At 30.5% G+C, this 22,516-nt stretch overlaps 2 protein-coding genes across 2 annotated transcripts; both read right to left on the reverse strand.

The window, feature by feature from the left end:
- Positions 1–1,849: 1,849 nt before the first annotated feature.
- LOC144551564 (uncharacterized) lies at positions 1,850–4,914 on the reverse strand. The gene is made up of 7 exons (XM_078299586.1): positions 4,668–4,914; positions 3,631–3,960; positions 3,401–3,550; positions 2,937–3,125; positions 2,244–2,300; positions 2,024–2,142; positions 1,850–1,930 (listed from the first exon to the last, which is right to left on the reverse strand). The coding sequence occupies exons 1-7, from the start codon at positions 4,912–4,914 to the stop codon at positions 1,850–1,852; spliced, it is 1,173 nt and encodes a 390-aa protein (XP_078155712.1).
- Positions 4,915–12,001: 7,087 nt separating this feature from the next.
- Positions 12,002–12,829, reverse strand: LOC144551571 (BTB/POZ and MATH domain-containing protein 2-like). Its single transcript, XM_078299598.1, has one exon. It carries the CDS (start codon positions 12,827–12,829, stop codon positions 12,002–12,004), a length of 828 nt encoding a protein of 275 aa, XP_078155724.1.
- Between the last annotated feature and the right edge of the window lie 9,687 nt (positions 12,830–22,516).

Genomic DNA, 22,516 nt, shown 5'->3' on the forward strand with positions numbered 1-22,516 from the left:
GAATCATACTCCTCTCTTTCTTTCTTTGGCCATGCACCGGGAAATTATAGTTGATATTATGGAGTCCGGCAACCATGACACCAGTGGCATATGCCACCAATCTTCAAAATCTATCAGATATACCTCAAAGGATAAATCCAAACCATTCAAGTCGATCTACTTACACGAGTGATGTATTTATATGCAAAAATTATAAATTTTTGATGGTATATATTATCAAGTCAAGTAGTCAAAAAATGAAAAAGAATGAATGCATTAAAATTACCTTAAAACCTTCTTTCTTTGACCACTTGATTTCATGCTGAATGCCATCGAAAATCAATAAATTTTGCATGTAAACATATCTCATGAAGTAGATCATTTTGAACAGTTTGGATTTGTCATTTGAAGCCGACCCGGTAGAATTTGAGATGGCAATATTTAGACTTAAATACCACTGATGTCATGGTAGTCATACTTTGATACTATGTTTATACTTTGTCTTTTCCTCTATTTCTAAATAGTTGTTTTCTATTGTCTAAATGAAACACCATCATGAACCAAGTAAGTGTAAACAAGCATCGAATATGAATATCATTGCCATTTGTCTTTATCAGCCAAAATTTTACTTTTCTGACAAAAATTGCAATTCTAGAATTTTAAGAACTTCGAAAAGAATTGTCAATTACTTCATTTAGAAATTAAAAATGAACTGTGAATATTGAGCTTAAAATTAGTTACTTCCTCATATACGATATAATTATTCATAGGCCCAAATAGGAGGAGCTTTTTATAATTATAAAATGACTTTGTTCAATCAGGGTACAATACCGATCACAAAAACTTTCAGCAGTTAATTGGTGTCGAAGAATAACTTGATATTTTCTTGAAGAAATTATGCAAACATAAATACATGCACGTACCTATCCCAAGAATAACTAATAGGAGCTTAAGGATGGTCTTGAAAAATAAAATCATCGTATCATGGTTCTTCGGGTACATTCTTCTCTGTTCCTTTTGTGCTTCAGCTTTCATGCATGATAAAATTAAAGGAAACAATAAAAATTTATTAACACAAGTAAGATTTTATTAAAAATTACGATATCATGTTATCATTTTTCCAAAAATTTCGCTCTGTATTATTGTTTTAGTACTTCATGAATCATTTTATGCTTTTAACCTTAGCATGTCATACTGCCAAAAGTAATCCTTGACACAACATGAAAGAAATTCTCAATGATTAATTATATCTTAAAATTTAATTGACGAAAGTGTATCTTAAAATTAATATATCTTACAAAACAAAAATTAAATAGAATGCTCCAATGCCCATGCATTTTCTCCTTGCACAAAATTTAAAATGAAACATTTTATCTTTCTTTTGTTTGTAGAGGAAAGTAATGACGTAAAATTTTGACTTTTGTTTCGTACATATAAAGAAGCCAAGAAATCAATGGTTTATGGTGATTCATTTCGTACCGTTGATTTTTTCATCCTTAGTAAAACACAAGTTTAAAATTACAATCTTTAACGAGAATCCATTACTTTAAAAATAAATGAAGATCAATGGTTCGCATGTACTATCTGAATTTATATTTTAAATTATTAATAAAAATTGACTTGTGTTCATGAGGGAACACCAAAAACATTGACATTGGATTCTCCTTCATTAAGTACTGTGAGGTAAATATAGTTAAAACTTTTTTTCATTTACATTTTTATAGGGTCTTTCATACAAATAGTTATATGAAAGTCTCTTTCCGTTAGATTAATAGTTTTATACCATTAGTTAACCTTAAGAATCTAGCCAAGTGTTACAAGACTCTAAGAAAAAACTGGTTGGTATAATTATAACATAATGGTTTGTATACTACACATGGATCTTCTTTACCAGAGCTAGGAGTCTTGCTAGTTTTTGAGTTAGAAGCTGCAACAGGTTCTGAGCTAGAAGCTGCAATATCAAATATGAAAGTTTAGAAGCCAAGTATTACTAAATTCTAGAAAAAAATTGATAGGTATAATTATAACATAGTGGTTTGTATACTATACATGGGTCTTCTTGAACAGAAATAGGAGACTGAGACGGGTCTTCTTGAACAGAAATAGGAGACTGGGACGGGTATTCTTCACTAGAACTGGGATCCTTACCAGTTTTTGGACAAGCTGCAATAGTAAATATGAAAGTTTAGTAGCCAAGATTTACTAAATTCTAAGAATAAAAAACTTATTGGTATTTTTATATCATGATGGTTTGTATAAAATACATGGATTTTCAACATCAGTGCACCAAGCCTTATAGGTACCAATTTTTGAGCTACAAGCTGCAATATCAAATATAAAAGTTTAGAAGCCAAGTATTACTAAATTCTAGGAAAAAATTGATAGGTATAATTATAACATAGTGGTTTATATACTATACATGGGTCTTCTTGAACAGAAATGGGAGACTGGGACAGGTCTTCTTCACCAGAGCTAGAAGCTGCAATATCAAATATGAAAGTTTAGAAGCTGCAATATCAAATATGAAAGTTTAGAAGCCAAGTATTACTAAATTATAGGAAAAAATTGATAGGTATAATTATGACATAGTGGTTTGTATACTATGCATTGGTCTTCTTGAACAGAAATGGGAGACTGGGATGGGTTTTCTTCACCAAAACTGGGATCCTTACCAGTTTTTGGGCTAGAAGCTACAATAGCAAATATGAAAGTTTAGTAGCCAATATTTACTAAATTCTAAGAATGATAAGCTTATTGGTATGATTATATCTTGATGATATGTATACTATACATGGATTTTCAACATCAATGCAGCAAGCCTCATAGATACCAATTTTTGAGCAACAAGCTGAAATAAGGCAAATATGAAAGTTTAGTCGACAAGAAAAGAAATGATCTATATGAACAGTTTGTTCTTATTTTGGTTAATTATATTGAGTATTTTTTTTTTCTCATACCATCAGTATTAAATATGCAGCTGAAAGAATGCTGCATCAAAGAAAATAGGTCAATACAAACTTTGTATGTTGCCGGCAGTATTTTATTTTCATCTTCCTGCAGAATGTCTGATGGTGCATCCTTTCTACCTTTTGTTTCTTTCTTCAAGAAATTAACAAAACTATACTTGAGTGGCTCTGTAATTGTACCTACAATCAAAGTATCAAATGTTCTCAACTCAAATTGTAAAGCACCACATATCAATTATTATAATTGTAAAAATTGCAATTAACAATTAATTTTCAATCACTGAAAATGGTGTTAGAATTAATGTAATTTATTGAATAAAGTAGTCAAATTGTGAAGCACCATATAGCAATTATTATTATGATAAAATCACAGTTAAGAATTAGATTTCTATCATTGAAAATGGCATCACCCTCAAAATTAAAGTAATTTATGTAAAAAAAGAAGTTTCAAGTACAATGATATAAAATCGTATCATATAAGCCAAAGCGAGCTCCACTCTTGAAAACAGAAGGCTTGCTAGCCAGAGTGTGGAGTGCAGTTTCTCCCCTTGAATTGACATAGTTCACCAACACGGGATATAGGTGAATGATATCATATGCCAAATCTACAATCAATACATTTGAATAGTTATATTATGGCTTACTTTTTATTTTATTTATATTTTTCTGTAGAAAAAGCACATACCAAATTGTTCCCCTTTAATGGCATAGTGAAGGATATTGTTACCATCATCTCCTCTACAGTGAGTGATGTCTCTGTTTAATAAGCAGTTTTCATCAATTTTCAGCTTTTTTTTCTTGTGGATGGCAAGCTCAAGCTCAAAGAAGGCATCCTTATTTCCGTGACGCACTGCCGTAAAGAGAGGAGTCTCCTGAAGGTTGTTACGTTCACTGGTTACCATATCTGGACACAATTTTGCAATCTTCCTGCAAACATCCTTTAGGCCGATAGCCGCTGCAAGATGAAGTGGGGTATCCCCAGTTTTGTTCTTTATGTTCAAGATTTTGGCCATATCTGTGAGAATTGCATCAAATATTCTTAGAATTCAAAATGAAAGTTTAATTGTGGTCTACATGGTTATGGATTAAATTGTTAGTATCCTCTCAAACTGGATATGAACATAAATAAATCTTGTAATTTAAAGAAATATAATAGGTAAAACATTTAATCTTCTCATACTACCAAATGGGCTCTACATATAGTTTTTATCCAAAAGCTATAGGTAAAACATTTAATTCATTTTTTTTTTTTGAAGGTTGTCGATAATTGTCGGCAACAGGTATTTAATTCCATATTAAAAGCCCTAATTATTGCATTGCGTCCATAAAACATCAAGAGCCTCAGTTAATTATTTATATGTTAAAGCATTAGTTAATTAATACATATATTATTTCAAATTCTTTTCTGCAACTTTTAGGTGCCGATTTGAAAGTAGGTAATTAGGCAATTAGAAACAAAGATTTTTAAGTTCGGCAACTTAAAAAGGAATCATCAAACAGTACAAATAATTAAGGACATGTATATGTACATATGTTAGCAGTAACTTCCTGCAAACCCCACAACAGTTTTGGCAACTAGAAGAACCAAAGGGTTCGCATTATATTAAAATGGCAGAATTTTAAATGATACATCACATAGCCGTATATGATAACTGGTATATAGCTATTATATATATAGCATATTGTTTTTTTTTTTCATATATATATATAAAGTGGTAATACCTTTAGGCTGAATGATATCGAGGAGTTCTAAAACTATTTTTTCCGGGGCACTAGAAACTGCAACATGAAGTAAGGTGTCATTGGCACGTGTAATATGCTCGCCTTGGACTTTCTCGTCTTTGTAGAGATCAAGCACCGTTTTCCATTCGTGTTTCATTGCTTGATTGAAGAGCTTCTTCCTCGGATTGTACAATGAGTTGTCATCAGAAGGATTTTGTGGGGGTTCAACAGAAGTTTTGGTCGTCATTGTTATTATTCCCTCTCTTTTTTTGTGACTTTCGTTTGATAGGTAGAGAGTACCAGAGATATTATGATCCCTTTTATAAGGAACAAACTAGCAAGGAGAGCTTGTAGTTGTGTGATTCACTGCTCTTCAATGCTTAATATTTACGTAGTAGATTTATCATATCTGTGTCCTTACAAAAAGGAAAAGAGAAAGCTACTTGGGCCACGAATAAAGAACGTACCTTAATTACGTGTTGAAGTGCTTCAAGAGTCGTCTCTTTCAAATAAACTGGTTATAATTTTTTTTTAGTGAGTCATTAATACTTCATAAAAAGTAGGAGTAAACATAATATATATTTTTTTAATTTTATTCAAATTTAGAACAAATTAAGGTATATGTAATTTAGTAAAATAAGTGCAACTTAATTATTATATATGTAATTTAGTAAAATCAATTTCAAAATGACAAGTAGACCTCTTATTTTTTATACTGAATATATTGAGTACTCATAATTAATTAAGAAAAGAGCAGAATTAAACAACTTACAACGCACATTATCAGTTTACATGATTCAATATGAGCAACTAATATTACAAAACTTATTGACTAGTAGACCTGGCAAATTATACAAGTCATGAGTTTGTATTCGGATTGGATGGAGTTAGTTTCAGATAATTACTTTTGGGTTTAATAGATACGTACGTACGTATTCGGATTCAGATTTATTTCAGAGTCAGTCTATTTTCAGATTTAAATAATTAACTATATGAGTTGGATTATACAGGTTCTGAATTTTTCAAGTTTTGGACCAATCTCAATAATTTGGATGTCGGGTTGATTATATTTATGTAATCCTGTACATATTTCAAACATAAATTGGGTGGGTCGGATTGTGTTTGATTTGAATTAAGCTGGATTCATATTAGTATTGGAATTTGATAAGTATTAGATTTGATTTATTTCTGATTATTTGAATAACTATGTGTTGCATGTATGTGTATATAAATATATTTTTGGGTTTAATATAGAAACTTATAGTTTATTATATTTAATTTAATTTAATAAAACCTTACTTTTTTCATGAATAGAGACAAAACACAAAACAACTCAGTATTATGGAATAATTTATAATTTAACAGTTTAAATATTATATTGTGTACTTTGAGCTTTATGTTAAAAAAATTCTCAAATAATTGTCCTATGCAATACAAAAATAATATATATCCAAATTATAAAAGCAGCACGTACGAAATTAATCCCTTCGAAAGAAATTGACCCACAATTATAATGAAATAGCATAATGCATCAATAAAAGATATTTGGTTTACCAACAAAATTTGAAGATTCAAAACCTTAGCACTGCAGATTGTTATAAATATCTTTTCAGGTTCATATTAACTCAGATTGTTATAAACATTTAGTTTGATTGATAAAGGTTTGGACATTTTTTGGATCATGGATGATTTGGATTTAGATTATTTTATGTTTGAATGTTCAATATTTATAAATTTATTTAGTTCAGATATTTTTTTAATTGGATTTAATAATGAGTTCAGATCATTTTTTTTAATTTTTAATAGGTCTGAATCGGATTGGAATGTCAATTTTATCAAGAGAGTTATTCCAGTTGGTTCAAATTTCATCAAAGATATATATTAAGTTCTATTTTCTTCTTTTTGATAATCAACAGGGTGCAGACAAATGTGAGAACTTTAAAATACTGCAACAATTGTGATCAATGCACAATGCAATATAAGATCATATACAAGGGGTCGCTTATTGCTCTTATTCTTTGCCTGCAGTGAGAGACAAATTGAATGCTTCTTGCTTCTTTCTTTTTTCTTTATGTCACTTCCTTCATTTAGAATGAGAAGAAAAAAAGGGTTCTTGCTTCATCTTTTTTCTTTATGTCACTTCCTTCATTTAGAAGGAGAAGAAAAAAAGGAAAAAGAGGACATGCTCTAAAACATGCCAAATGCAGTGTTTGACAAGACAATCTGATAAATATTTGCAAACCAAAAAGGCAAAACAATACAAATTAAAATTAACAACTTAGTTTTAAACAATTGCATCCCTCAAGTGTGTTATATATATTGTCATGGCACTAATTAAGTTGATCAAAGTTCATGTGAAATGATTAGTATCTTTCAATTAAAGATTCAAAAACATTTACACCATATATAGGTATGGAGAACTTTATTATTGCGGATCATGGATCATTTGGGTTTAGATTAGTTTATGTTCGAATAATATTTATAAAGTTATTTATGTTTGGATGCTTTTGAATTCGATTAATCACGAGTTCGGATTGATCATTTATTTTTTAAATTTTTAGTAGGCCTGAATCTGATTGGACTGTAAATTTTATCAATAGAGTTATTTCGGTTGGCTCAAATTTAATCAAGGATGTATATTAAGTTATATTCTCTTCTTTTTGATAATCAATCGGGTGAAGACAAATGTGAGAACTTTAAAATATTGCAACAATTGTGAGCAATGCACAACTCAACATACAATACAAAAGGGGTTGCTTATTGCTCTTATTCCTTGTTTGCAGTGAGAGAAAAATTGAATGCTTCTTGCTTTATCCTTTTTCTTTATTTCACTTCCTTCGTTTAGAATGATAAGAAAAAAAAGAGAAAAGAGGACATGCTCTGAGAGATGCCAAATGTAGTAAGAAAAAAAGAGAAAAGAGGACATGATCTGAGAGATGCCAAATGTAACGTATGATAAGGCAACTGATCAATATTTTCAAAATGAAAAGACAAAACAATACAAACTAAAATTAACATTTTTGTTTTGAACAATTGCATATCCCTCAAATGTGTTGTATTGTCATGGCACTAATTAAGTGGATCACTGTTTAGATAAAAAGTATAGTATCTTTGGACTAAACAGCTGCTTTAAAAGCATTTGCACTATATACAGGTTTGGGTTCTTAGCCGACAACATGCTATCAGAGCTTTGCAGTTGTAGACCTGGTTAACCAACAAGGGTTCTTGGGAATCTACTAACCGAGGAGGCACCGACACATATATATACTTTCAGGGATGATTGTAAATAAGAGACTGTTTATTGAAAATAATTGTATTTTTGGGGTTGTTATATATATATACTTTCTCGAATGCTTACAAGTTACAATACAAATATATACTTATAGATTTATAAGGTTAGCCGTGCCGTTGCTTACTTTCCTAAAAGGTTAATTTTGTTGGTAACGATAATACAACCTTTCTGTCTATATTATCAATAGCTGAGTAATTTAAAAAGGGTCAAACGGTCATATTGATTTATGGATGTGCTAAGGATTTATTACTGCCGTATCTCCATTATCTTGTTACCTGTGTCCTGTACATCCCATGACAGAATTTCTTTCCGCAAATCATAACAACATTTGAGTTATTGGTATCATCAAGTCCCATATATATAATATATAACGAAACAAATAAAAATAAAATATTTTTTGAAATAGTAAATGATAAATAATTCTTGGGATTTTTCTAGGCCCAAATATATAGGAGGAACTTTTTATAATTATAAAATGACCTTTTTCAATAAGGTACTATACCGATCACAAGAACTTTCAACAGTTAATTGGTGTCGAAGAATAACTTGACATTTTCTTAAAGAAATTATGCAAACATATATACATGCACGTATCTATCCCAAGAACAACTAATAGGAGCTTAACGATCATCATGAAAAATAAAAATCATCGTATCATAGTTCTTTGAGAACAGTCTTCTCGGTTCCTTTTGTGCTTCAGCTTTCATGCATGATAAAATTAAGAGAAACAATAAAAATTTATTAACAAAGTAAGATTTCATTAAAAATTTTGACCATATCATGTTATCATTTTTCCAAAAATTTCGTCCTGTATTATTGTTTTAGTCCTTCATGAATCATTTTATGCTTTTAAACCTTCGCATGTCATAGTGCCAAAAGTAATCCTTGACACAACAGAAAAAAATTCTCAATGATTATATCTTAAAATTTAATTGAAGATTTAATTGACAAAAGTATATCTTAAAATTTTTAATTGAAGATTTAATTGACAAAAGTATATCTTAAAATAAATATATCGTACAAAACTAAAATTAAATAGAATGATCTAATGCCCATGTATTTTCACCTTGCACAAAATTTAAAACGAAACAGCATCGAAAAATAAATGAAATCCCAAAAGATCGAGCCAGCAATCAGGCCTGGTGAGCAAGTATTACACTACAGGCTCTAATATATCTTGGGAAGTATTTGGCATATGGTAATGGGAAGATACTGGTCTTGCAATACTTATGTAACAATTTAAAAAAAAAAAAAAATCTTCCGGTAATTGTCCAAATTTTTAGTCATCGATCAACAATGTTGTGTACGTATCAACTATCAAGTATTAAACTTACATCCAAGTTCTTTAAGACTCTTTTGGTACTTAGCATTATTGGAAGATCAAAGTTCTTGCTTAAACAGGATACATCAGTCACCATGTGCCTGAATGGGCTGTGTTCAACCTACAAAATTACAATTCAAAATAATCACGTCTTGTTAATAACCGATAAATAAAAAATCAGCATATTTGTTCATTCTCTTTGGTAATTTAACAGTGTTTTCAGGATAAATAGATGAAAAATATATCTAAAACTAAATATCCACAGTAATATGCGGGCTGCAATATTTTGGACAAACCCAACCCCGGCTTATAATTAATTATCAAAAACTAAGCCATACTTCCTACCGTGAGAGTAATGCATCCAGAACAGACAATTGCACCATTCGCAGAATTTCTCCAGTTCTAATCGGATTCTAGTTAGGACCAAGATTTCTGGAGAACATTTTTTTTTTTTTTTGTAATAGAAGTGGGATCGATAAAGTGCCCAGCAATTTCATTGATAATATATGAAACCAAATCAAGAAAAACCGATACCAAAATGCTTGTGGTGCCTGTTCCCAATGTATAGAGATGATAATCATGAACACCTTCTAAGCCAGAAACAAAATAGCTACAGATATCTGGAAAACTTAATGCCTTGGACAGGTTCATGACCAGCATCCAGCAGAATATAGTATATTGGAAGCAGAAGGTGCCATTTCGTTTTACTTCTATTAGAAACAAAAAATAAGAAGCAGAGCAATATCGTTTTATTTACCTTGTAAAGCTCAAGAGCACTATCATGCGATGTTTTGTACTTTTGCACTATCATAAAATTGAGATATTTAAGGTTAATTCATTTAAAATAGTAACTACATATGGCTTCAATTGCACGATCATCGACTAATCAGTGCTTGATTTGGATTAATTTGCACTTGTTGAATGAGAGAGTGCAAATCAATTATAACTGATTGGTTCCCTATCTTGGTATGAGCGGGGTTTAGTCTATAGTAAGTAGTATATATAGGTGCCGAGATTTAAGGTAGGTATTACTCCGAATCAGAAATAAGGGCACGTACGGGTACCAATCGATATGATCGATAACGCTCCTTTGCTTTTACAAACATATATAAATCCACTATTTCTTCACAAGAAGTTGTTCAACTTCTCTAATGTATTCTTCTGAAACTCAGGTATAAAATGTTTTACGGGCATCCTTAGTCAACTCTTCTTCACTTGCTGAGGCCTTTATCGACAAGCAAATACAAAATGAAGAAAACCAGATGTCATGATAAAGGTCGACAAAGATTTTATCAACTTTTATACGCAAGAAAGACAAAAAAGAACATTACATCCCTACCATCATCACTAACAGCTTAACATCTACAATTTCTATCTTATCTATCACTAACAGCTTAACATCTTCCAGGTGGTACTCTGTTAATGCGACACTGCAGAAACGGCTTCTTAATTGTGAAGTGAATCACGTGCGGAGGTTGGCAGGTGGCATTCTGTTAATGCTTGGCAGGTGGTACTCTATTAATTATAAATGTCGTTAAAATAATGTTGTTGGAACGGTAAAATAAAATAGTTAATCAAAATGTGTTCTCGAATTTGAATAAAGAAGGCAAATGAAAACAAGAAAAAGAAAGAGGGAAAAATGAACGTTCATCTCGTTTTTAAATTTAAATCTCAGGAAATTAATATATAAATTAAAAAAAAAATCTATTTATTTTTATAAGATTTATTCCCTTTAAATTTTAAGAATAACAACATTAACCTCTTTCTATTCTGTCGTATCTTCTTCGTTTCTTTCTTGTTCTTAACTTGGGAGCAAATTATGGATGATTTTTTTTTAATACTTTTTTTTTAGTAAATGTTAGACGTCAAGTCATCCAACTATTTAATTTAATGTCTACAAAGAATTGTTTCTTTCGGATTCCAAACCTGTGATTTTTTATACAAAGAGCATTGCCTTCGCTATTAGATGAAAGGCTGGTTCTATTTTTTTTATTAATGAGATTACATGTTATTTTATATTATTAAGAAGTATGAAAACGTTATGCTATAAAATAGCATAAATATGACAAATTGTGTCAGATTCTAGTGATATGATAATTATTTGACACTAACATTTCATACTAAAAGCCCTTCAAATATAATATTGATTTGTCCTCTATTTTGAATTTTGGACTAAATCGAACTCCTTAAGCTCCAAAAGATAGGGGCAATTTTGCATTATTTCAATATACCCTTTAGTTAGCATCAAGGAAATCAAATTACTTTTATCAATTAGGGGTGTCAACGAGTACGATACAGGTTGGGTGGAAGCATTTTCATATCTGTACCCATTATGATAACGGAAATATATCTTCATCCTTATCCGTCTTTTCGAATACGGTACGGAACGGGTAAAGGGATAAAAAAAGTGACATTGACATCTTGATTTGTGTTTCCGATAAAATATTTTTCAAAACAAGAAATTAAGAAAAAAAGAATAATGAATACAACTCCTTTGTATTATGAAAATTTAATAAAATACAAAACATTATTGTATCATGTATCATCGTCATACAAATATATCTATATATATAATTTTAGTTTTAAAATTTATCTTATACGATAATGGGTAAGATAATGGAAAAAGTTTGTTACCCTTCTCCGTACCCAATAAACAAACGAAAAAAAAATCTTACCTTTACCCGATAAAAATGTGCAATTGACATCCCTATTATCAATGAATTAGAGACACTTATTCTTGAGCTTGCTAGAATTGTTCATCTCAGCTACTTCCAGAGTAGAAAGAACAGTATCCAAAGAGATACGCTCAACTAATTTCCACTCACATATAGCTTTTAACTTCTCTATTGCATAACGGTCTGCTGCCACTAGCAAATGTTGAAGAAAGGCAGTAGACGACATCGGCACTTCACAATCAACGAGGAGTTTCTCATTAACCGAGAACGTACTATTGTACATAAAATCAAGCATTGCTTTGAAAACTGAAGGTATCATCTCATTTATCTTTATGATGCTGTCCATATTAGATTCTACCATCGAGCCAAAGAGTTCTGCTTTAAATACTGGTGAATGAGCTGCCAAAATTAGTCTATGTGCAACAAAAATTTTACCGTCGACATTAAAAGTGACATCGGTATGTTCATTTTCCCCTCTGAACTTTTGAAGACATTCACAAGGAAAGCCTGTGGATATTATATCACTGGCACTTTCTACAATGATTGAAACACGGAGTATAAAATAATCATCTTTGATATATGATTGTTCTAATTTGGTCCTTTCAAAAAAGTCCCAAACACCCCAGTTGCTTTCCTTAGATGTAAATGTGTGATATAACAATTTCAAAGTAGTCGTTGAAACATTTCCATACTTATCCAACAGTTCAAAACCAAATTCTGCTGTGACATCTATAGATCTTGTTTGAATTAGCTCTAAAAAGATGGACACATATTTGCCATTGTGATCCTTATTGCCTTGAGGGTAGTAACCAATAGCCCAATCATGTTGACCAACTTGGAATTTTGGTGAGGTGATCCATTTACCAATGCCCATGTTTTTAGTTTTTGAATGATTGATTTTGAACAAATAGCATCCTGTAGCCTTCACCATGCTTAAAATTTCCATGGCTTGAATACAAAATTAAAGAACCAGTGAGATATAACATATATAAAGAGCAATTAAAGGTAGAAATAGAGAGATATTCAGTGAGAAATTAATGATGAGTTATTATATTGATACCTTGATGAGAATGAGATGCGAAGCATGCAGCAAGGGCTTGTTGGAAAAAAAGAGCAATTTCAGGGGAAATAATTAAGAGAGAGAGAGAGAGAGGATATATACTGGATTCATACTCTAATTAATAAAGCAAAGCATTCTTCTTATATTTTTTAAATTTCGAACTCTATATATTAATAGGCACTTTTTTTAGATTTGTATTATATTTTTGTTGTCTAAATTTATATTAATCAAACTTTTTATTAGCCATAACGATATGTTAACGACATAAATAACAGTTCAAATATTTACACTATTGTTTATTTTAAGGTTCAATCCAGATAAAAATGGTTACGTTCAATTTAAAATAAGAGACAATCAAATATGCAAAAGAATAAATTAATCTAGGAATATTTATTTTGGGTATTAATTAAGTAAAGGGTAAATTTGTCATTGAAAATTGAAAGAGGTGCCATGAGAAGAAAGGACGCTGTTAATCAAAGGAGCACAATCTATTAATATTCTCGGCTTCCTATTTATAGAAACCTATAGGAATATATAAAAATTAATTAGAGAAAAATAATATATATATTTGAAAATTCCGATAATAACAAGAAATAAGGAAGAATCGGGTTTATCTTAATTAAGAGAGCAAATAAAATTTGAAGGTTTTTATATTTTAAAAGTACTAACATGCATGTAGGCTGCAAACGAATCAAACTAAATAGAACTTAACACAGTTCGAGCTCGAGTTCAAACCAATTTTGAACCGAGCTGGATTGATTTGAATCTGGGTTTCGAACTAAAATGAAGAGTTCGAGTTTCGAATCGATTCGAACCAGTTTCGTTATTAAAGCAGGTTTCAGAACTGAAAAGAAGAGTTTCCAATCGAACTTAACTTAGTTCGAGTTTGAATTCGAACCAAGTTGATGATTTAATTCTTTTCAGAACGATCGAATCAATTTCTAACCAAATTAATTACTAACTTTTGTCAAACCAAACTCAATTGAATCAGTATCTTTTTGTGAAGCCTAAGTGACATGTTATTACAAAAGCATCATCAAACTAAATTTCTTTTTATCCTTGGCATACTAGAAGTATAGATAAATCCGTGTATTTTCCAACGTCTCAAGTAATTGAGTTGTATTGTAAAAAATTACAATGAGAAAGTGTTGGGGTTTTACAAACCCATGCCATCACGTATACACGAAAGAGGAGACATGCAATTTGAAGGTCTAAGCCCATTTTCTATTTTTCTCAATTCAAAAGTAAATTATAGAAATTAAGTTTATTTGAAGGAGCTGGATTGATTGAGGACACATGTGTGTGTGCGTGCGTGTGTGTAAAATAGTACTAACTTTGTAAAAATTATTGATATTTTTATACACAAACATTAACTATCTTATATTACGCACCACTAATAAATATTCTGGGTCACGGAAAAAATCCGCGATTTGGGTATTTTTAAAATTTCAGTTCAGATCTGGTTATTTTTATTAAATTAATTTTTTTAAAGGGTATTTTTTAAAAAATCGGCAATTTGAAGGTCTAAGCTCATTTTCTATTTTCTCACTTCAAAAGTAAATTATATAAATTAAGTTTATTTGAAGGAGCTGGATTGATTGAGGACATATGTGTGTGTGTGTAAAATAATACTAACTTTGTAAAATGTATTGATATTTTTATACACAATGTATATGGATACAGTAGCGGACCGTGTGTCATTAGTTTTTTTAACCGTGTATAGTTATGTTTTCAGTAGTGAACATTAACTATCTTATAATACGCACCACTAATTAAATTTATTATTTCCAACAAAAGAAGCTTAACGAAGTTGGTAAATTAATTAAGGTTTGTTCACTGAAAATTATCTTCACTTTTGGCATGTGTTTTCTTTTGTATTGAAGCAATCTAATGCTTATGGATGGATATAGACCCAATTAGTACTGTACTCAAAATGTAGTCTATGCCAGTTGAAATGGTATATTGGTACAGAGGCTACCTACTTTTTGGTTTTCTCCAGCACTTAAAATAGTGAAGGTCTTTGAGTTGAGTTTATATCATTTAGATTGTTAATTTGTATGAGATTATCTAATAAGAGATGGACTAACTTGCTTTGGGAAACATTTCTTTTTTTTTTTAAAAAGAAAAGAAAAGGGAGGTCTAGCCTCAGATTTCATAAATTGCAAGACCAATCAGCAATGTGAGTTGGTCATAGTGTCCAAAAGTTACAAATTAAAGGCGCTCAAGGTGAGCACATTTGCCAAAGAAAACTGTAAAACTGAGAAAAAAAAAAGAGAGAGTAGAAATTGCCTAATTAAGCAAAAGATAATAAAATAAAATAAAATGCAATGGTTCCTGTATTGCCTAACTTCCTTTGGGAATTAAAAAAGATATTTTACTTTCTAGTCATATCTTTAGTTTCAAAGTTTAAATAGTCGATTAGAACATTCCAACAAAATCTTCATATTAAAACATGCTTAGAGACCAAATTTTACATTTTTTGAAAATATTTTACTATTTCTTAGAATTTTTTGAAAATCATAGCTTTTCATTAAATACAAAAATAATAAAAAAAAATTCATAAAAGCACTGATTTTCAAAAATTCCAAAAAAATAGTAAAAGTTAAAAAAAATGTAAAATTCGGTTTCCAAGCACAAATATGAATATCATGAAAGATTTGAATCGACTATTTACAATTTAAAAAAAAAAAAATCTTAAAGCAAGTTAGCCCACCAAGCAGCAGGTTTCATGTATATTCGTGGATAAAAGTATTTATGATTTATCTCCAGTGTTAACGATAGTAGAAGAAAACATTTGAATTCTCACAAGTACGTTTTACTCTAAATGATTTATATTTGCTCCATACTTCTTCCAATCACTGGTATGAATTATATGAAACTTGCAATTAAATAATTTTGCTCCATTTTTATGATTTGCAAAATTGTAAGGTATAATAGTTCTTTTCTTCCAGCTAATGGTAGTTAAAATTAAAGGCATTTTGATCTGGTGTGATAAAAAACACATACATTTTATTGTTACATCTTCCAATCTTCCCAGAGTATTGTAGTCAAATCAAAGAAAAGAAAAGAAAAGAAAATTAGTGATCTTTGGGATCCTTTTCCTTTTAAGTACTCCAATTAGTTATAATATTTAATATATTCATCTAATTTATATATAATATATTGAATTTTATCTGAAAATCCTTGTACACTACATGCAGTTGTTACCCAGCAATATCTCTTTGATCAGTCCCACCATCTATGTTTCTTAAACCTGTTCAACTGGCCAGCCAACCTCTTCTCCATAGGCCTATTTACAGCGGCTGTCACCTTTTCTTTTGGCTTGGTTTGTTCTCATACGAATGGTAAGTAACTTGGCAAATCTGATATTGTTAAAATAGTGTTTGTAACTTCACAATACCTTAAATTGTACAGTAGTTGTAGGCTTGTAGCTGATTAGTTGCTGGTTTAATTATCCAGGCTTTCAATTTCTTCATGTGAAATGCGATTTTGGATGGGACGCAATAGTGGAATTTGTAATCATAGTATTGGTTACAGTCCTAAGCTTCACTATGTATAAATTATGGGGCAAACTTCAAGCTCACCAGTTCAAGTTTATGGAAGGCCAATTCCTATTGGCTGCAGCTTTTACCGTTGTTTTTTCCCTTATTCAGGTCAGTATATATATTACGCTACTGGTTATCTCAGTATGATGATCACTTTATGTGGTGTCATATTTGGCTACATAATAATGAGTTTGGCTAGTATATATAACATCAGTGTCATTTCAACCTATATAACGCCAACTCTAAAACCTATCAAATCGACTTCAAACGGTAAATTCAAACCGTTCAAACTCATCTACTTCATTAGTTGTGCGTTTACATGCAAAATTTACAACTTTTCGAATTTATTTAGTATTAAGTCAAGCGGTCAAATGTGTGAGTGTTCAAATTAATTTTAATACATTAATTTTTCAATATTTTTGCCGCTTGATTTGATATTAAAATAACTCGAAAATATAAAAAAAATTGTATGTAAACGCATCACTCATAATGTAAATCGGTCTGAACAGTTTGGATTAGTCGTTCGAAGTCGATTTGATAGGTTTTAGAGTTGGTGTTATATAGGCTGAAATGACACTGATGTTATATTAGCCAAACTCCATAATAATTATACGGAGCCAAGAAGAAGATCAGCATGCAATGTCCTCTGTAGAGCCGTATGGCTTTTTTGTTTTTCTTTTCCTTTTAGGTTAGAATAATTCTGCAAATTAAAAAAGCAATTGTTTTGGGTTCTTTCAAGATAGTTTGGTTTGGTACATATATTTTTGCTTGATTTTTTTATAGTTGATCTAAGACTTACTGTTTCAAGTTTCTCATGATTAAATTTTAGCACAGTTTTATATTTTTTCATGGGCTCTGCTGGTGTACGTAGAATATATACAAAATGAGATATGATCTATCAATAACCAAAGTTATATATAAAAGTTCGGTCGGTTCGGTTATTTTGATTTTGTAAAATTTCAAACCGAATCGAACTGAAGTTATAATTCGGTTTTAAAAAGCAAATCGAACCGAACTATTAAACCCAAAAAACCGAACCATTTGGTTGAAACTAATTCGGTTCGGTTCAAAACCGACTAAACCGGACCCCAATGAACACCACTAACTTTGCACTCTTCCACAGGTGGAGGAAGTTTTTCCTTTGCCCATTCTTAATCCGATTTCTGGTGATTTTTTGAGAAAACAACGAATCAAAAAACAATAGATCGAGTATTTTATTCAACTTTTCTTTTTCAAATAAAATTCATATTACTTTAAATTCATATTCTTTTTCCAATGATAAATTATGATAGAAATCTCTTATCTTTTTTTTCTTTTGAAGATATTACTTTTTTATCGTCAAAAGAATATTACTATTGAAACAGCAGAACCATGTTATTCTAAATCCATCATTCATCTGTTTTGAGCCGCAGAACTCGGTTACTTTAAATCTACCCCTTCATATGTTTTGAGATTTGTACATAAAAAATAACAAGTTTTGAAATTTGTATATTCTAAAAAATAAAAATAAATGGATTTAGAATAACAGGATCATGTGATTTTTTCGACTTTATTTGTAGGCAATGATGCCCTCTTGAAATATCATATTTACTCTTCTATTAAAATTTCAAGAAAAATTATCCAACTAATTGACTTTTCTACTAAAATTCATTTTAAATTTATAATATACCAAGATTTTAATTAAAAAATAAAAAAAATATATAGTATGTGTATAAAGCCTTCAATTATATTAGAAAAATAGCCTTCACCGATCTCAAGGATTGGTGGAGCAAGAAAATCAAAACCTCCACTGATCTTAGGGATCGGTGGAGCCAATTTTGCACTCGGCCACAGTCTCGCCACAGAAGATCCCTCATCTATACCTCCACCGATCCTAGGCTTGATTTCCAAATTTTGAACGCGACAGCTCATCTCTCCCTTCTCCTTCCTCTGAATTTTTTTCTCCAAACCGAACTCTTTTTTTTATTTTTCCTTTTTCTTTTATCCTCTCAATATACTCAACCATTTCTCCATCCAATTATTTTAAAATTTCTGGATTGTCTAAGAGAATTAGAAACTCTTTAGATTTACGATTTTAACAAGGTAAAAATCCCTCTTTTTATATTTTTTTATTTTAGCCAAATTAAAATGAATAATTAATTTAATTTAGTTTGTTTAGTATATTTAGATTATTTTTGTGAAATGTAGTGTTAAATTAGTATTTAGTAATTTAGTGTTAATTTGGAGTATATTTAGTAATTTACTGGTAATGTAGTGTATTTAATGCATGATACCTTCTTCTTTTTCATCATTTTTTTTTTGCAGAGGAACCTGAAGAGTAATTAGATTAGATCCATTAATATATGGTTAATGTTAGATTGGATCCATTATTATATGCATGCTATCTGTAATGTTAAGTGAATTATTGTAACTTTAATTGGACTAACTTTAACTATCATTTAAATTATATTTCTTCTCATAATTTTTGGAGCATGGCTAAATGTGTTGTTTGAATTGTCCTTTCGGCTAAATTATGCTTATTTGAATTATACATCATACATTGTTAAAGAAACCATGCTCCTTTCATCTAAATGTGTTGTTTAAATTATGCTTATTTGAATCATATTTGAATGATATTTAAATTATGTTTAAACCATGCTCCTTTCAGATAAATTATGCTATTTGAACTATCCAGAACTAATCACCCTCGACTAAATTATGTTTAAACCTTGTATTACCCTGTTTCGGTCCCAGTTTCTGACATAAACAAATAGTTTCGGCTTATCCAAAACTAGACAGTTTTTAGTTCATCGATTTCTGACAGAAGCTGGACTGTTTCAGGTAGAAATAGCCTGTTTCGGTCCCAGTTTCTGGCCGAAATTATTAGTTTCGGCCTATCCAGAATTGGGCTGTTTTCAGTTCATCAGTTTCTAGCAGAAACTGGACTGTTTTAGGCAGAAACAGCCTGTTTCAGTTCCAGTTTCTGGCAGAGACATTTTTTGAGGCTCCACTGATCCACAGAACCGGTGTAGCTATTTCGTGTAGCCATCTGTGCAGTATACTATGGCCGGATGCAAAATTGGCTCAACCGATCCCTAGAATCGGTATAGGTTTTGATTTTCTTGCTCCACCTAACCATACTAATTCTGTTGAAACATTTAGAAGGATTCCTATTTTTTTTTTTAAATGACTTGGGACTGTGGGAGATGGCACACTTGTTTGTACAGTTATATCAAAATTAAAATACCCAGTTTTGAGTATTCATTTGACATTTTTGGCAATTAATAATTTAATATAGATCACAATATTTTCATATTATTTTGATTAGCAATTGCTTGTAAAAATATATTGATGCGAACAAGTTTTGAACATTAATTTTTTAACTTATTAATTTATATAAAATTAAAATTAAAAAGTTATAAAAAAAATGTACATGTAGAGAAAATAATATAGATCACATCTAATGATTTTATTTTAATAAATAAATTTTAAATTTTCTGTTATTAACAAATTAAAAATAAAGATACGATGAAGGTACAAAATAATAGATTTATTAGATATGATAAATCAGGATTAGGCCTAAGTCTCTAAAGCAAGAGAAAAATAAGAATAACCATGCACCTAAATCAGAATTACCTGATTTCTTGAAAAAAGAAACAATTAGAAGGGACACAAAGAATTGTAAAACATGGTATTAAGTAATTTAGAATTACCTGCCTCACATTAGTCAAAGCATGAGACAAAGCATCCATGATATTGAGATTGAGTAGTTCAGAGGATGCTAATCCCATAAATGTTCGGTGCCTACATCAATTTCACAGTAAATAACTTACACTTGATTTAAAAACACTCATTAAAAAATATATACGATTACAGTAAAATAAAAATAAAAAGTAATGAGATATTCACCTTTAAAGTTCTCATGACCTATATACGAAGATTTAGAGTTAATTTTAATCAAACTTAATTGGTCTGATAATATTAGAGAAAAACTAACAATAATGTTATTCAATACATACTATTTGGATCGGTTCTTTAACCGATCCAGATTATTGTAGTATTATTATCGCCTTCATCAGAATCAGTTGAAATCTGATACTAATGTGCGTAAATAACCGATCCTAATTTCAGTTTTTTCACTAGTGATTGGTTGAGACATTACTACAAGAGAATTCTTTTCATAATTACTAAAAGTTGAAGAATTCATCTTGCAGATAGAGAATGGTGATTTCATTATCTCATATTAGTGCGGGATAAAACCGTGCATGTGCAGTTTGTTTCTTTTCAGAACTAGTCGCACCAGGCACAGTAGGTTTGGCCTCCTGCAACGCTATGTCCAGGTCAAGGCACCCAAGGATAATCTCAAGATTATCTTTCCAATCCTTGTAATTAGAACACGTCAGCATTGGAATGCTATTGATGCCGACTGTAAGATCAGTAATTTTTGTTGAAATTTTTTACAAAGAACGAATCATATAACCGAATAATAATAAATAAAAAATCAAAATAAGACATATTCCATCAACTATGTATCTTCGAATAATAAGTGCTCTTTGGAGTATGTTATTATTCTAAGATAAATATAGGTGTAGTAATCGAATATAACAGTCCATTTGATGTCAATTAGTCAACCTTCCTTTGGGCCAATTAACTAATTACATCTAAAACTTATTAACCATTACCTATTCATTACCACAATAATACACATATAACACTTAATTATTGTCTTTCCTTTGGGCCAGTCCAATAACCAAACATCATATGTATATTTACTGTGTATAAATTGGTAAATGATTAACGCTAGTATGAGAGCTTACTTTGACAAGATAATACTTTTATTAATCATTTTCCAAAATATATCTTAATCTGAAGCCTTCATAATGATTTAATATTATATAAGAAAAATTTATAAAAATTTGACTTAACTGAATTATTACTCTGTTTTGGTTCGGACAGTATACTGTATAACCGAAATACCAAAATTTAAACCTTTGGTCCGGCCAATGATTACACCTATGTTTTGGCCAAAAATTTAATTGTCCTCATATTGGTCAAAACTAATTGTATTGGCCGACAAATTGATTGTAAATAATCATAATCAATTGTAACTGTAATTGGGTTGACCAAATATAATATTGCAGCGGAATACTTAAAATAATGGATTTTGGATTAGAAAACCAAAATTTCGGCAAAACAGAGTAACGCTATTTAATCAGATAACCAGAATAGCGCCTTTTCATCAGATAGTTACGTCCTAAACTTTGAACCAAAAAATTCAACCTTTCGGTCAAAACAGAGTAACGGAAAATCATAAAACCTAAATTTCCAAATAACTAATTTCTGAAATCTTTAACAAAATCTATTTATGCAGAAATTAATCAGTTCAAGTAGAGTAGGCCCTGATACCACTTGTTGGATTTATTTTATACAGAACCATACCGCATATATAAATCTTAGATATGCCACGATCCTATAGTGAACCCTAATCTAAAATAGTTACCTTGATCCGTAGTCATGGTCTTCCAGAGATGCACAATCACCGTTGATCACTGGAAACCTTTCCTTTTCAAGCAATCCCTCTCAAGTCCGATAGAGAGAGCGAAAGAGGCGGCAGCGGCAACACTCTGTTCTTCACAAGGAGAGATACCCAAATCACAAGTTCTTTACCGAAAATCCCCTTCTCAATCACAAGATATCAACCTCTATTTTCTTATTGTTTTTAGTAGAGAAAGATTAGAGAGAGAGACAGATCCGTCTGTATTATCAAAAGGATACTGATTCATTTTGATTAGGAGCCGTATATATCAGTATATAGGCCCTTTCATGAATAGGCGCCTTTTGTTTTATTAATCAAATCAATAGATGCCGAATTTCATCCGATTAACAGACCTTTTCATTTAATCAAATCAATAGGTGCCTTTCTGTAATTAATTAATTAATTAATTAATTAATCTTGTTTTCCATATTGAATCTTTAG

This window comes from Carex rostrata, chromosome 3 (assembly GCF_964058835.1).
Source record: "Carex rostrata chromosome 3, lpCarRost1.2, whole genome shotgun sequence".
NCBI classification, from domain to species: Eukaryota; Viridiplantae; Streptophyta; class Magnoliopsida; order Poales; family Cyperaceae; genus Carex; species Carex rostrata.

Coding starts and splice junctions, on each gene's coding strand:
- LOC144551571 (XM_078299598.1), bottom strand. CDS start 12,829: ATGGGCATTGGTAAATGGATCACCTCACCAAAATTCCAAGTTGGTCAA.
- LOC144551564 (XM_078299586.1), bottom strand. CDS start 4,914: ATGACGACCAAAACTTCTGTTGAACCCCCACAAAATCCTTCTGATGAC. Junction 3,961..4,667: donor CGATATCATTCAGCCTAAAG/GTATTACCACTT, acceptor CAATTCTCACAG/ATATGGCCAAAATCTTGAAC. Junction 3,126..3,400: donor TGATACGATTTTATATCATT/GTACTTGAAACT, acceptor CTTTGATTGTAG/GTACAATTACAGAGCCACTC.